This window comes from Scardinius erythrophthalmus, assembly GCF_964197995.2.
Source record: "Scardinius erythrophthalmus genome assembly, chromosome: 9".
Taxonomy (NCBI): Eukaryota; Metazoa; Chordata; class Actinopteri; order Cypriniformes; family Leuciscidae; genus Scardinius; species Scardinius erythrophthalmus.
This window is the reverse complement of record NC_138229.1, coordinates 13789756-13806470: the sequence shown is the minus strand read 5'-3', so window position 1 is coordinate 13806470 and position 16715 is coordinate 13789756. Positions and strand designations below refer to the sequence as shown.

The window sequence follows — 16715 nt, the reverse complement described above, 5'->3', positions numbered from 1 at the left end:
CTATTTTCCTCTTACTGTCTTCCTTTTACCCCCTAAATGCAGCATTGGTTGTAGGCCTAAGCAAATTGTCTAATGCAAAGTTTCTAAATTTAAATGAGTTTTTAGGCTAACTCAAAGCTAATCCAAGGTTCCCTCAGACTAACGTTAGGTGTAGTCATCGTCACTTATCAGCTGTAACAACAACGACAACAAAAAGCAGAAAACGCACACACAGCTTCTTAAAATTTCACGTTTGAGTTTGTTTGTATGTAATATATATTGATTTTACTCATTTATTTCAAAACTCAGGAAATTCAAAGGGAACCCATATCTGCCTCTGATATGCGGACCAGCTGGGCTATGTGAGATGAAATCATAATGTCAATATAAAAAGTAAGTAATCTATATTATTCTTCAACTTTAAATGACCTACTAATGGGTTTTATAAAATGACCTAGCATACACTGGTCTTTAGCTGTTTATTTCAAACACATTGACATTTTTCAAATGTACCAGAGGAGGGCACTGTTCTCTTCGTTTCTTTCGCCATTCACCTCAGTTACACTGTGTGCTGCTCTCATTTTATGTCCCTAAAGAAATGTTTGCTCTTTTAGCATTTGTATTACTATTTTGATTTACCTTTTTATTTTATATGGTATTTCTAAAATTAGTAGGGAGACTTCAGCAAAGATGGGACTAAGTTGGAGTTGTTGCCCTTTAAACATCTAAAGGCATCTAAAGGCAAAAATACATATAAAGGCAATACATCTGAACACCCATCTTTGTAATATAGGCCTAAGTATTTATTAAGAATAAAATAATCTGTTTTTTAAAGATAGGATGCTAAATTGTCAAAAATACATTTTATTTAGGGTTTCAAGTTTTTGAAGTTTTAATAGAAAAATGTTTTTCATTATAAAAGGATTGTTTTTCCCCATTCACATTGACAATTTGTCACTCATATCATAAGTTGTCCGTATACTATATAAGGCCCTGTTGTGCTACAGCAGAACAAATGATTGAATTAATGAATGAATGATATATGAGGTGATTGGTAATAAAGTCTGTGTGAGATATCTCATTCGACACTATGTTCAGCTATATTGCTGTATGAGGAGCGTTAGGGATTTGCTTTTAAAGACCCAAGGATCAGATATGATTAAGACCAGGAGTTAGAAGTGCAGTTAATAAAATTAAAATAATTTTTGTACTGAAGATAGTTTGCAGTTTCTATGTCCCAAACTTTTCTGGAATTGGGGTTGTAAGCATGCATTGCATAAATGATTTAATTGACTGATTGTGAATTAATGCATATAATTTAGTCATAACACATTCAGATCAGATTTTTTGTTTTTCGGTCCTCCAGTTATCCTTAATAAAATTGTCCATACACCGTAAACACTGTTTCCTGATGGTGATTTATTATTTTATTTTATTTTATTTTATTTAGCTGTCACACTTTTAACCCATTCAATACTCAGCCAGGCCAGTATTAAAACACCTCTGGTACACGCACACTCCTGCAATTAGGTGATCCATAGTTGGGTGTCTGAGTTAAATGAGATTATCATGTGTCTGCAAATCTCCCGACTGCTCACAATGCCAACAATGTCACTAAATGGGACAGGCATTGTACCCTAACTCTTAAAAAGTCATCAAACCAAATTGCAATGGATAACAACTCCATGGTGTGCCGTCAGAGGATGTCCTAATTGTCCAGAGGACTTAATCCTCTTTTCACAGAACTGCGGAAGACTTTATACCTGATTATTAGCACAGCCTTTGGCCATACTGTGTGAGAAACTGTAATGAAATTACATCCTGTTTAATATATCTCTCTATGTCTATTAATAAAAAAATATATATGTGTATAAGTGTTTTGTCTGGACAGCATTTACATATATTTGACTGAGTACCACTGTAACATGCGTGTTATGGTATATTTTTATTAGACATTCTGGATATATTTGCAAAATATATGAATGACCTCTGTGGTTTCAGGCTGGGATTTACACTTTATGTCTCCCTTTAGCTGAACTTGCCATGACTCTGCACCTGCATAGTGACGGAAAGCTCTTCTTTCGGCCTTCAAGATGGGTAACAAAGCCTGCACAATGACACTGTAAGTCTCACCCTGAACTTTCACCTGCATAATAGAAAATCCTTTGGCCTTCAACATAAGATAAACAGGCCATGTGGGAGAAGCTAAAAGGTTTGATAAAAACGGTAGATGCGCTAATTAAAAGAGTTGGAAAGTACTCAACCGTGGGCAGACTGTTTGAAGATGAAGTGACAAACACGTGTAGATAAGATCATTGGTCAAAAACAGTATAAACATTAGAGTTAGGCTACTAGTGTAATTGTCAGATGGTCAGCTGGCGTCTCGGCTTTGTTGTTTGCTGCAATAAAGTCTAACTTTTGGCATCTGGAACTTCTTGACTGAGAAATGTTTGCAAAGAGAGAAAGGGCATTTGCCATGACAGTGTTTATACGAATTTGTGGTGCAGTCCCATTCACCCTGCAAAATGTTTTTTCTTTCTTTTAGATATTCTAGTTATATTTTTAATATAGACATGGCCTGGTTGGTGACAACTGACAACACACTCTAATGTGCAGTTGTTTTGACCCCCTGCACTGGACTATCAAATATATGGCATGGCAGTCCCAGAATAATTTAAATTAACCAAAATAAATAAATAAATAAAAATGTAAAAAAATAAAGTAAACTATAAACAGTGTTGGGAAAAGTTGCTTTTAAAAGTAATGCATTACCACATTGCATTACTCTCTAGCAAAGTAGTTACTTTTTATGGATAGTAATGGGTTGCGTTTTTCTCACCTGGGCTGGGCTTGTTTGTTTGTTTGTTTAGATGCCTTTAGATGTTTAAAGGGCAACAACTCCAACTTAGTCCCATCTTTGCTGAAGTCTCCCTACTAATTTTAGAAATACCATATAAAATGAAAAGTTAAATCAAAATAGTAATGCAAGGTAACTCAGATATTTTCTTTATAAATTTGTAATGTGTTAATCTGATTATGTAACTCATATTTCTTGTAATGCGTGACCCCCCAACACTGACTATAAAGTAGACTATAATTTGGTAACACTTTAGTTTAGAGTCCAATTCTCACAATCAGTTGCTTATTAGCATGCATATTACTAGGATATTGGCTGTTTATTAGTACTTGTAAAGCACATATTAATGCCTACTATTAATAAACAGTAGAAGTTTACTGAGTGAAAATAGTAAGAATTGGACCCTAAACTAAAGTGTGACCAATAAAAACAATATTTTAAATAATAAAATAAAAAATAAAAAAACAAGGGACCCAGCATGCACTGGGGCATGAATAAACAATATAGATTCATTGTTTAACTGTTTGCCATTTCTATTTACACAATTGTTCCTGGTTGTGCGGTCACATTTAGCTATTTGTTTTCTTCGTTTTATATTGTCTTGTCAGGAATGATCAGGTAATCACCCATGTCGTGTTTCATGTACCCATGTCTGATGTTGAGGTCTGCATATGGCAAATTGTAAGGCGAAGTGTTTTATGTTCTTGTTTCTTAAGTCTTCATTTAGGACATTAGCATATAGCTTTTTTACATTGATACAACTAAAGAAATCAGCTAAGAATTACTTTGTTCTGAGTCTGCATTTCAGATCTTGTTTTGCATTCATATAAAGGCTCTTTTACCGTTCAGAACCAAAACACACCTTCATTTCCTGGACTGGAGTCCTTCCAATGCTGTCATTAAATCAATACCTGCTGGACACGCTAGTGTCGGAAATGCCTGCAAAGTGCACCTGCAGAAATCCCATTAAGGCATGACGTTCAAACTAATAAGGGGAATGTCCTTCATCTCCGAATAGCCTCCACGCATGTGTTCTTAGTCAAAGCAGTGCAGCCATAAAAAGCTGTCAAACTGAGAGAACATCCCTTTTCCATGTGAGCTAGGAGTGCTGTATGGGAAAAGGATAACTTGGTAATTCAAAACAGTTTTAACTCATTCTTCTGAACTGCTCCTCTTACTGCATATGGTTTACATACATATTGTTTATTTGTTTTATCTTGAAGAGTATCTCATATATTCTGAATTCTGAGATGCTAAAGAAAATTCAAGCCCACTCAGTAATAATACACTTTTAAAGATTCTGTAGTTTATCTAGATAGACATCCGTGTTACATCCTACTATTTTTGTCCACCTTTAAAAAAAATATTTTTTTTTAAAATCAATTACATAAAACTATGTTTTGTTTGTTTAACCCTCATGTTGTGCAATAGGATTTTCTTCCCAAAATGCTAGTTAATGTTATTGAATTGGACTAAAACTTACTGACTTTGCTCACACAAGGTACATATAAAAAGTATATTTTTTTGTGTTATTTTATTCACCTCTTTTTCTGAGGTGAATAAGCTTGAGTTAAGTTTTTTTCACTCAAACACTGAAGTGCATAAGGTCAGATCAATGAGGCCTATATGATCAATCAGATCCAAAAAGAAATACATAATCTGTGCTAATTGAAAGAAAGCAATTTGACAAAAAAAGCAAAAAAAGAATAATGAGAGATTTACAAACAATTTAGAAGGCTGGTCATTTTTGACAGAGAACACCAAATTAGGTAAAGGATTTTCAAAACAGCACAAGGTTTATTATCTTTTTTAACTCAAAAAGTATTATTTATTGGTAGTGCATATAGGTTCCAGCCAGGGGCCAGTTGTTCAAAAGTAATCTGATCGGATTTCGGCTATCGGATTGTATCAAATCTTGAAAATGGGTTGTTCAAAAGAAATCAGATTAGATCATAAATTGAGTTGTTTAAACTTTCTAGTAATATTGGGATACCAATTTGATCCCAAAAATCAGGATGATACTGATCCCAGCAGAAGGGTGGATTTCAGGAACAAAAATGTTCTAAAACTTTAAAACTGGTCAAAAATTACAACATTTGTATAATGTAATATACACACACACATATTGTTTTATTTTGCTTAACTGTTAAATTAATAAATTAGAAGTAAACATTAGGCTACCTATTAAAGGGGTCATATAATGGTACATGCACTTTTACAAGTTGATTGTACTGAAATGTGTGTTGGCAGTGCCTGTACACAACCATCATAAAATGATAAAAATCCATCCAGTGGTCTCCTGAATCAAGCTGTTCGATTTTGTGACGTCACAAAATCGACGCCCCTCCCACAATGGTTGATTGACAGCAGCGTTTCAACACAGATCCGCCCTCACGCCCTCGTGAGCGAGCTGTCAATCATAGCCCGCGCCAACCGGCGCGTTCATTGCTGATAGCTGGAGCACTGAGTAGAATGGCGTCTTACGGCGCTGATCCACTTGTCCGGCACGACTGTCACGTGGTGTCGCGACGCCTCCCCACATTGGTACGTTGAGGGCGTTTACCGCTATGGGCGTGGTTCTGACCGAGCGGGAAATGTAGCGTATTAGAACAGAGGACCAGCGAGAGACTTCCCTCCGTCTCCATATGCTGTTCTTCTATTGGATAGACGCGCCGCGTTTAACGGAATTCATTTGCATAAAGATGGGCATCGGCCAGCTTTTTGACGCGCAGCACTTTTTCAAATGAAGCGCCGCCTTCCCGGAATGCTTTGCGGGTGCGACAAAGTCGCTTGACGTCACCCATAGGAATATAGTGGAGCGCGGCGCGACAGAAGTGTCGCACGGACAAGTGGATCAGCGCCATCACCCATAGGAATATAGTGGACCGCGGCGCGACAGAAGTGTCGCACGGACAAGTGGATCAGCGCCGTTACGGTGTGTTCACACGGGGCGTCAGCGTCAACGCTTGACGGAAGGCGTGGCTAAAGTTTGGCACTGACGCCATGGTCATAGCAGCGTCAGCCAATGAAATTAGACAGGAACTCAAATTTATCCTCAGTTTGCTGCTCTTGAACAGAATGAACGTGATTGGCTGCCGCCTGGCTACTGTATTTGCATAGAGCGATCCTGATTGGCTGACGCTTCCGTCTGCGGCGCTTCACTGGCGTTGCTCACGGCAGAAGTTGAAAAATTCTCAACTTCTGCCGCGAGCAACACCAGTGAAGCGCCGCCGACGGATCCACAATTCTTTTCGACAACGCTTGACGTCACCCATTCAAAGTCAATGGGAAGCGTTGACGCTGACGCCCCGTGTGAACACACTGTTAGCGATTGTGGTGTTCTTGGGTGTAATGGTAATAACGAACACAGCAGTCATTTTGATGTTCCTAAATCCGTACAGCTGAAGACACAGTGGCTGAGTTTGTTTTCGAAGTGAATTCCCCGCGATCAACGTCAATGCTTTCATGTTTGTGCGAATCATTTCACCAGACTGCTTTACAAACGAGGGTCAGTATAAAGCTGGTTTTGCTAAGAAGCTGCTCCTGAAAAAAGGATCGGTACCAACTATTCGTGTTCCTGCTGCACCTCCAGAAGAAGTGAGTGAGTGTAACGTTTTATTAACCTTTATATTAATCTTTGCAAATCGCTTGCTGCACGCTTCACAATGAATGCGGCTATTTTTACACTCAGGGTACATTACAGCATGTTTTCTATGTATGACGTTCTCAATATAATTCATAATCCCATGTTTATAATAAACAACGCGTTATGGTTATTGTGTTAAATTGTGTTACAAACGGTGTACGCACAGAACACAGGGTCGGGGTGAGCTAGGCTCATTATCATTTAAAGACACAGGCACTCAAACGACGTGCTGAAAACAGAGCTGTTTTTGACCAGGTAAAATTAGTGTTTTCTTACAATACTAATGAGAATTTTTAATTAAAGTATATTATAAACTTTTAATTTAGACCCTAAAGAATCATATTAGCTTGTACAAAAGTGACATTATATGACCCCTTTAAGCCTTTTGGTAGCGTATACAGTAAAGTAAAAAAAGAGATGTAAAACCATAAAACACCATAAAACAAAAAAAACGCCATAAAACAAAAATATCATATTTAATTCAAAGTGTTTTTAGCACTGTTTGTAAACAACATTTGCACAATCATAAGAGATGAACCACTCAAAAGTTTTTTGTGAGTGAACGCAAAGTTTCTCGGGTGAACGCTACGCCGAACTTTCCTGAGAGAAAGCAAAAGCACTGAAAGCCGGCACAATTTGAAAAAGTTTTTCATTTGAAAAAACGGCACAAAAGTAAGATGGATTACTTGATCCTGGATAGCAAAGCATGGGATTTCATAATCCAGATCATTCTGATCCAGATTTTTTGAACAACTCATGTTCAGCTGCTTGCTTGCTCATGTGGGTTTGAGCCTGCATGTGTCAAATTCCCAAGTCATTCTCCCCCAGATTGCCATATTCATTGTGGTTCTAAAAATGTAACCTTTTTTTTAAATAAGTCTTTTTAACCTCAAATCGTTTTGAAATTGACCCTTTCCACAGTCAATGGCCTCCAGACTCTTGGCTAGGTATAGGTTCTTTTAATACCCTTGTAATCGCCTCTGACTTTGCTGCCGTGAAGGCAGTGGTTGGGATCTAAACTTAATTGCTTAATCTGTTGTTAGAAAAGGTTTACACCGAAAGGGTCTCACAACACTTCCTGCCCACACAGGTCTGAGCATGGATGAGAACCGGAGTAGCTCAAGACCGGCGTCTTCACAGTGCCATTCCCCTCCCGTGAGTCCCTTGAGAAACATGGTGGAATATTTCAAGAAACTTGTCAAGAACTCAATATCTACAAAGTTGCGGAAATGGATAAAGGACTACTGCAAAAGGAACGGCTTGCTCACCTTATCAGTCTTAGCGGTAATGTCAGGCTGCATGGTGGGATTCACACTGAGGAGTTTTAACTTGTCAACACAGGTAACTTAGCACCCAAATATTCAATTTTGTTATTGTCTTTATGAAAAAAAGAGGAAAAAGTTACAAACGACAATTTCAATTGTCTGTGCCTTGTCAGAATTAGTGTTCAAACTAGTAGAGCCATAATAGTAGGCTAACTGTCTAAAGGAAAAGTATTTGTTCAAAATAAGTAAAGCTCTATTTGAATGTTAATTTATTGAACATAATTTAGACTCATCACTCAGTTTTTAAATAAAATATAAAATAATGAAAAAGTTTACAGTTATAGGCTACGTTAACAAGTAGCCTGTGTAAATTACACGTGTAGCCTAATGCATAACCAGAAATGCTTAGCCTACCTAGAACAGTAGTGTCCGCTATAGACACCTTTACATAACAAATAACAGAATTTTGTACATAAGAAAATAACACAAGTGGTTTAATGAACTATTTTTGCTTTTCTTTTTTTTTTTATAAAGTGATGTACATCATTTGAGCTAGCTTATTTAAAAGTTGGAATATTCCTTTAACTTTAAGATGTTGTTGATGACTTTTCCTCTTAAAGAAGTTACATATATTTCCCAGCCTTAAGAATGTGGCATACAGACCTTACATAAGGTACTTAAATCCTGGTAGTCCTCCTGCTAAGGATGTAAGCATCTGGGTTTTGTTATCTGTAAATAAACTCCAAACAACTTACAGAGTCAACTAGGATAAACACGCATTACTTAGAATAGTCAACTGAAGCAAATCTTCAGGGATTTTACTGAAATAGTAGGCTTATATGATAAGTCATTCTAGTAGGGTTTAAATGTTGGAAATGAATTGAAATCTTTACTAGCAAAGTCACTCAAAGTCATGTTTGCCCTTTTACCTCAGGCAAAAATCTACTTTTCTTTTCCTGGAGAACTTCTAATGAGAATGCTGAAAATGTTGATTCTTCCTCTCATCACATCCAGGTAACTCGCCATGCCAGTTCTGTTTAGATGCACTTTCATTCAAGATGTCCGCATTTCTGAGGCCAAACATACAGACTGTATTTGATATTTTTGAGAAACCAACAAAATATACAACAGAAAAAAAATTCCATCATAAGAAATGCTTCTGGGTTCATCTGTTTTTAAAACCCTTTCAATAAATAGTGGGATAGCTGATTGTTGTAGAGAGTATATATTTTACAGTCTGACTTAAAGCTGATAACACCTATTGACTGAACACTTTCCTTACAGTTTAATGTCTGGCTTGTCTGCTATGGACACCAAGGCCAGTGGACGCCTGGGCCTTCTCACCATCACATATTACCTGTGGACTACCTTCATTGCTGTTATTGTGGGGATTATTCTGGTGCTGATCATTCATCCCGGAACTGGCACTGAGAAAGAGGGACATAAAGCTGCAGGAGGGCCAGTGATGACGTCTGCCGATGCCCTGCTTGATTTGATCAGGTAACTTTACAGTAATATCAGATCTTAACTCTGGGTTCCAGAAATTTTTGAATTTGCTCTCAAAATGGCGGCTGTAGGAAAGAAAGTCCTGTCCTTCAATTAAATGAGCCAATCAGCTTATTAAAAGCGGATTGTCTTTGTTTTATTGCTATAGAATGTGAATATACATTAGGTAGAGAAACCTTCAGCATTTTCTGTCAGATTTGATTGGTTATTTCAAATGTTATTGATGTTAGGTTGTCCATTCAAGCAGAAAACAACTGTGTGTGCTTAGTTCCTAGACAAAAAAAATATATGGCCAAGATAATTTCCAAGATGGCCGTCGAGTGGCTTACCTTGACTTACCTTGAAAGGGACTTGAAGTGCAGTGTTGGAAAAAAAAAAGTTGACAAACAAGCTTTATTTCTTTGTCATCATTAAATGGCTTTCAAGTCAATATGAAATCAAAATGGACCACATTTATGTTCTTTCCTTAATTTCATTCTTAATATTTATTTCATGGTGCTATTTTGTGTTCATAATGTTAAATCAAAATGTAACAGCTTGTTCATTATTTACCTTTTCCACCTCACTTAGGCAGAAATATAGTGAATAGCCTATAGTGTTAACCAGTTGCCAAATAGCTGTGTAGACATTCAAACTAGCATTCTGCTATAATGCCCCAGAATCCCCACGGATAAAATCAAGTTCTGCCCTGCATTATTTCTCATTGATTATCACGGTTCTCTCTGAATTACACACTGACTTCTCTCTTTCTCTTGAAATGTAAATCTTTTACATTGTTTATATGTGGAAAAACTAGGCCACTGGTGGAGACAACTAAAATAGTAGTATTATTTCATGTTATTAAAAAAAGCAAACAATTCTTACCATTTGAACTATGAACTGTAAACAAGTTTTATTTATCAGTCTAAGAAACACATTGAGAAACATGTTGCACTTACATAACTGTTTTCAAGCTGCAATCAAGTCTGCAAAGCTTAAGCTTCCCTTTTGCGCTATCCCGTCACCAGACAGAAGGATTGGAATTAGGTATATTTAGAAAGCTTTTAAAGAGGATGTGAATAACATGGCTTTTCTCGAGTGCGAAAGATGCTCCTGAGCTCCGGACCAGATTTAATTGGATTTTAGTCAGGGACACAGCAGTAGAATTGGTACTTTATAAAGCATTAGCCAATGGCCTCTGCCCTCCAAGTCTTTAGACTGTGCTACAGCAGATCTGCTTTTTGTTTCTTTACTTTTTAGCTAGCTGGCCGTGCCACAGCCTTGTTACAATAATCAAATCCAGTGATTCTGAAAAAAAACAACGAGGCATTTTTGCAATGCGTTGCTCAGAAAACAGGCTAATAGCATATACTCAGGAAAATTAGCTCTTTTGCTGAAATATCTATGATTGTAAATAGTTGGCCTCGTGTATGATGGGTTTTGTTTTCCCAACAGGAACATGATTCCATCCAATCTGATTGAAGCCACATTTCAGCAGGTAAGAGAAACACATGAAGAACAGAGGAATTAATCCTCTACTGTTTTTGTACCTAATCCTTGTCCATCTGTGCTCTTCTGTTTCAGTATAAGACAGAACTTGTGTCTAATTTTAAAAACAGTGCAAAATCATCACAAGCCAACTTTGTGTACATTATGCCAGACTATGAAAACCCCAAGATGGGTCACCCAGTGTTTCTGGAACTCACTCCTCCTCCTGAAATCCACTATAAGATTGTACCAGGGAGAAGCAATGGGATGAACGTGCTAGGAATCGTCATTTTCTCTGCCACTATGGGTGTGTATGGATTGGAACTGTTATATCACCATTCAACCCTGCTGAAAAGATCAGCATAAGACCAGATTAAGCTCGTTAGTGTCGCTTTGGTACTGGTAAAAGAGTTCTCCAGTAAAGCTAGCTGGATAAACTAGTTTGGTGGGAACACTAGCATCCCATGTTGGAGACAAATGTCCAAAATACAACATATAATGGTGACCATCAATGTTGAGCTTTTCAACAGGGAAACATTTATTGTACAATTTGAAGCATTTAAGTGAACATGAATGAGTTTTGGCAGCCTATTTACTGAACAAGATATTTAATGAGAAAACGTGTAGAGCGGGACTTTGAAAACTGGCCTCTAAAGGCTGGTGAAAAATAGAAGGGCTTTGTGATATCTATATATATTTTAAGTTATACATACTATATATATATATATATATATATATATATATATATATATATATATATATATATATATATATATATATATATATATATATATATATATATATATATATATATACTGTTCAAAAGTTTGGGGTTGGTGAGATTTTTTCATTTATTTAGATTTAAAGAAGCCTCTTATGCTCAACCGGGCTCCATTAGATAAAAAATAAACAGTAATATTATTAAATATTATTACAATTTAAAAATAGCTTTTTTTATTTAAATGTTTTTAAATGTAATTTATTTCCATTAAGTCTTCACATGATCCTTAAGAAATTCTAATATTCTGATTTGATGTTCAAGAAACATTTATTATGCTTAATGTTAAAAGTTTTTTATTAATGACTAGAAAGTTCAAAAGAACAACATTTACTTGATATTAGAGAACTTTTATAATATTATTAACATATTTACTGACACTTGTTGTTCCTCAGGTCTTCTGCTTGGTAGAATGGGATCCAGAGGTACACCCCTGGTGAATGTCTGTCTTTGTGTCAATGAATGTGTCATGAAGATCATCAATGCTGCTATGTGGTGAGTAGATCTGGATCAGATTGCCCAAAATTACCTAACTGGGACTAGAGATTTGTAATTTCAAATATAGGACAGAAACGCTCACTTTATTACATCACTTCTAGGACAGTGAAACATGTGAAAGAAGCATGTGTCAAAAAAAGCAGCATCTCTGACCAAAACAAGTGGAGAGCCAACTACGCAATCTCTTTAATACGCTCTACAATACGTCAGGGTAATAGTTTAAAAGCAGCTTTAAGCTTCCTTATTCTATTAAATGTTGGCAGTGGAAATGTGCTTAGGAGTCAGGCGAAATGAAAAGCTCATTTGCTTTTAAATCTCAGTTAAGTGAATGCAACACCTATATAACTATTTATACACTGCTGTTCAAAAGTTTGAGGTCAGATGTTTTGAAAGAAGTCACTTATGCTCACCAAGGCTGCATTTATTTGATCAAAAAAAAAAGATTAATTTTTTTTTACAATAATTAAAAAAATTACAATTTAAAATAACTTTTCTATTTAAATATATTTTAAAATGTAATTTATTCCAGTGATGCAAAGCTGAATTTTCAGCATCATTACTCATTAGTCTTCAATGTCACATGATCCTTTAGAAATCATTCTAATATGATGATTTGCTGCTCAAGAAACAATTATTATTATTATTATTATTATTATGTTGAAAACAGTTGTGTACAATTTTTTTCCAGGATTTTTTGATGAATAGAAAGTTCAAAAGAACAGCATTTATCTGAAATAGAAATAGCTTTTTAAAATTACAATTAAAAATATGTTCAAATAGAAAACATTTATTTAAATTGTAGTAATATTTCAAAATATTACAGTTTTATATATATATTTTTTAAATAAAATAAATGCAGCCTTGGTGAGCATTAGAAACTTATTTTAAAAAATCTCACAGATCCCAAACTTTTGAACAGCATTGTATGTGTGTGTGTGTGTGTGTGTGTGTGTGTGTGTGTGTATATTCAGTATGTATATATATATATATATATATATATATATATATATATATATATATATATATATATATATATATACATTCAGTATATATATCATTTTAATACCCCCGTCTCTTTGTACAGGTACTTCCCATTTGGAATTGTATTTCTGGTTGCTGGGAAAATCCTGGACATGCATGATCCTGCAGTCCTTGCAGAGAAGCTGGGAATGTACTTCATCACTGTTCTGGCGGGGCTGTTCGTGCATGGTGTGATTTTGCTGCCAATGTTCTTCTACGTGTTCACCAGGAAAAACCCATTTAGCTATATCCGTGGACTCCTCCAGGCTCTGGTTATCGCATTGGCAACTTCATCCAGGTATGGAAGCCATTTTGAACAGGCTTTTAGCTCACTGCAACATAAACAAGAGTTAAAGGTATAGCGGAGGATCTTTCCAAATTTTAGATAAGACCCGCCCTCTCCACTTTTTGAAAAGTTTGATTGATTCACCAGAATGATTGACAATTAGGAGGACCAATAGTTTAGGTTACCCACCAGGAAGTAAAACATCCTCCGCTATACCTTTAATCCACAATTTATTACAGAAAATAGTTCAGTTGAATCATATTAAATTGAATAATTCAAGTGTTTGTTCTACCCATGGATTCCATGTGAAAACTCACACATTTAATCTTAACCAGAATCTTTACATTTGAAATTATAACATTTGGAATGTGCAACTAATGGTTTTAATCCTTACTCATCTTTCTCCAGTTCAGCTACTCTGCCCATTACAATGAAATGCTTACTGGAAAACTGCCATGTGGATCGGAAAATCGCTCGATTTGTACTTCCTGTGGGTGCTACTATCAATATGGATGGCACAGCCCTATATGAGGCAGTGGCAGCCATCTTCATTGCACAAGTCAATGAGTATGAGCTTGACTTTGGACAACTTGTTACTATTAGGTAAAGTATTTTGGCTACATTCATAATGATGTACACTACTGGTCAAACGTTTGGAATAATTAATGTGTAATGCTTTTGGAAGTCGTCTCTTATGCTCACCAAGGCTGCATTTATTTGAAAGAACTTTTCTAATTGAATGTATTTTAAAATGTAATTTATTCCTGTGATGCAAAGCTGAATTTTCAGTATCATTGCTCCAGTCTTCAGTGTCACATGATCCTTCAGAAATCATTCTAATATGCTGATTTGGTGCTCATAAAACATTTCTAATCATAAATGTCGAAAACAGGTTTTGCTGCTTAATATTTGAGGGAAACCATAATATATAACTATTCAAAAGTTTGAGGTAAAAAAAAATTTAAATGAAAGAAATCAATACTTGTATTCAGCATGGGTACATTTGATCATAATTGATCAAAAGTGACAAATACATTTGTTACAAAAAGATTTCTATTTCCAAAAATACTGTACTTTCTATTCATCAAAGAATCCAGAAAAAAATTAACAGTAACGGTAAATGTAACGGTATTCACAAAAATATTAAAGAGCAAAAAACGGTTTGATAGTAAAAAGAATTACTATTTGAGCACCAAATCAGCATATTAGAGTGATTTCTGAAAGGAAAGTGTGACACTGAAGTCTGGAGTAATGGCTGCTAAAAATTCCATCACAGGAATAAATTACATTTTAAATAAGAAAACCGTTCTAAAGTGAAATTTCACAATATTATGGTTTTTACAGTATTTTTGTTAAAAAGGTTTTTTGTTTAAAGGGTTAGTTCAACCCTAAAAAATTATTTCTGTCATTAATTACTCACCCTCGTGTCGTTCTAAACCCTAAGACCTTCGTTCATCTTCAGAACACAAATTAAGATATTTAGATGAAATCCGAGAGGTTTCTGAACCAGCCATGGGCAGCAACGTCATTGCAACTTTCAAGGCCCAGAAAGGTAGTAAAAATATAGTTAAAATAGACCATGTGAATAGAATGGATCAATTTTAATGTTATGAAGCGACTAAAATACTTTTTATGTGCAAAAAAAAAAAAAAAAATAACCCTTTATTCAACAATTTCTTGTTTCTGTGTCAGTCTCTTACGCTGATAACATAGTAAACAGTGCAGAACTTCCAGGTTCTACGTCAGAACCCAGGCTCATTATTTGCCAGCTCCTGCGTCAGCACCACACGCATGCGTCGTGATGCTCACGGTAACAGCGTCGGCCAATAATGGGTTCTTATGGGTTTGGAACGACATGAGGGTGAGTAATTAATGACAGAAATTTCATTTTTGGGTGAACTAACCCTTTAAATAAACGCAGCCTTGATGAGCATCTTTCAAAACCCTGAATTATTCCAAACTTCTGACATATAGTATACAGTAACAAAGCTGCTCTTGCCAGTGAGCGCCTCATGTGACTTGACTTTGACTCTTTTCTCAGCATCACAGCTACAGCAGCAAGCATTGGAGCAGCTGGAATCCCTCAGGCTGGTCTTGTTACCATGGTTATCGTGCTTACTTCAGTGGGGTTGCCTCCAGATGACATCTCACTCATTGTAGCTATCGACTGGATCCTGTAAGTACAACATACTGCGTGAGTACTACTACTTATAACCCACAATAGAAATAGTCAATCTCATGCATCTTTTTTTTAATAGGGACCGATTTCGAACTATGATCAATGTGCTTGGAGACGCCTTAGCCGCAGGAATCATGGCTCACTTGTGCAAAAAGGAGTTTCAGAAAGACGTCCCATCCACAAACAACTCAGAGAGAGTAAGATATATCCACTGTGTGCTCATTTACATATTTCCTAGTTAGAAATATGGATAAGCAAGTATCGTGCAGTAGTGGTCCGTTGTTCACCAGCAAGTAGTCAAAACTGTCATATTTGACAACTGTGTAATGGCTGTATTTTGTGTCTTGCAGAGAGATACTATGATATCTTTTGGAAACCAAAGCGTGCAGAGCTTTCCCACATCTGAAACTCCACTACTGGGTAATAGGGACTATATCTTAGAGGTTGTCGGTGATCAGGTGATCGAGAAGCCGACTACATGTTACAACCTCTGCCAAGTCTAACTTTGACAGACGATACCAAGCAGGAACAGAAGCTGCCTTGACTTCACAAAAACCTTCCCCCTTTACCTCCCCTTTGTTATATGTGTGTGCCATTCTGTCTTTTTACATCACAGATGTTACTGTTACCTCAACAGTCGCCTTTGGTGAACTTGAAAATTGAGGACATTTGAGTGCTTTTGACACCTTAACTTGGAGGTTTTGTAAATTACAAAAACATGTTTGTTTTTTTAAATGTTCATCTTTTAGAATTGCCTTAAAACGCAATAGCTAATGACAGTAAAACTAAAACTAGACCAGAATAATAAAACCATGTACAAACAGGAACATTACACAGCTTGTTAGTTGACTGGGGCTCCAATTATGGATCATCAGTTGCCTTGTCATACAGTGTACCGTGACAACAAACTGATTTTTTTTTTTAATGACTGCAAGAACAGTGATTGTGTATCTCTATATTACTTATGTTCAGAGCACACAATCACTGTTCATTTCAAGTGGGATGGAATATAGATTATCATGATTGGTTATGTTTGTTTATTTTCTTAATAAAATTGTTAAATAAACCTTGTGTTATTGGTCTTCATTATTCATACTGTAAAAGAAAAAGAACTTACAACATGGTTAGTTTATACCTTCTAAAATTTACCAAAATACCAAAAACTACCTATACAAATCACAAACCAAAAAATGGTTAGACTCCTAGATCTACTTTGCTAATAGTTCACTAATAC

General features: G+C 36.0%; 1 protein-coding gene across 1 annotated transcript; it reads left to right on the top strand.

The window, feature by feature from the left end:
- The first annotated feature begins 292 nt into the window (after nt 1-292).
- Nucleotides 293-16540, top strand: slc1a8b (solute carrier family 1 member 8b). The gene is made up of 13 exons (XM_081374427.1): nt 293-372; nt 2012-2101; nt 7573-7823; nt 8682-8761; nt 9032-9247; nt 10688-10730; nt 10817-11027; nt 11894-11993; nt 13081-13314; nt 13711-13905; nt 15344-15478; nt 15561-15678; nt 15832-16540. Exons 3-13 carry the CDS (start codon nt 7581-7583, stop codon nt 15982-15984), a joined length of 1728 nt encoding a protein of 575 aa, XP_081230553.1. The 5' UTR covers nt 293-372; nt 2012-2101; nt 7573-7580; the 3' UTR covers nt 15985-16540.
- The last annotated feature ends 175 nt before the right edge of the window (nt 16541-16715 follow it).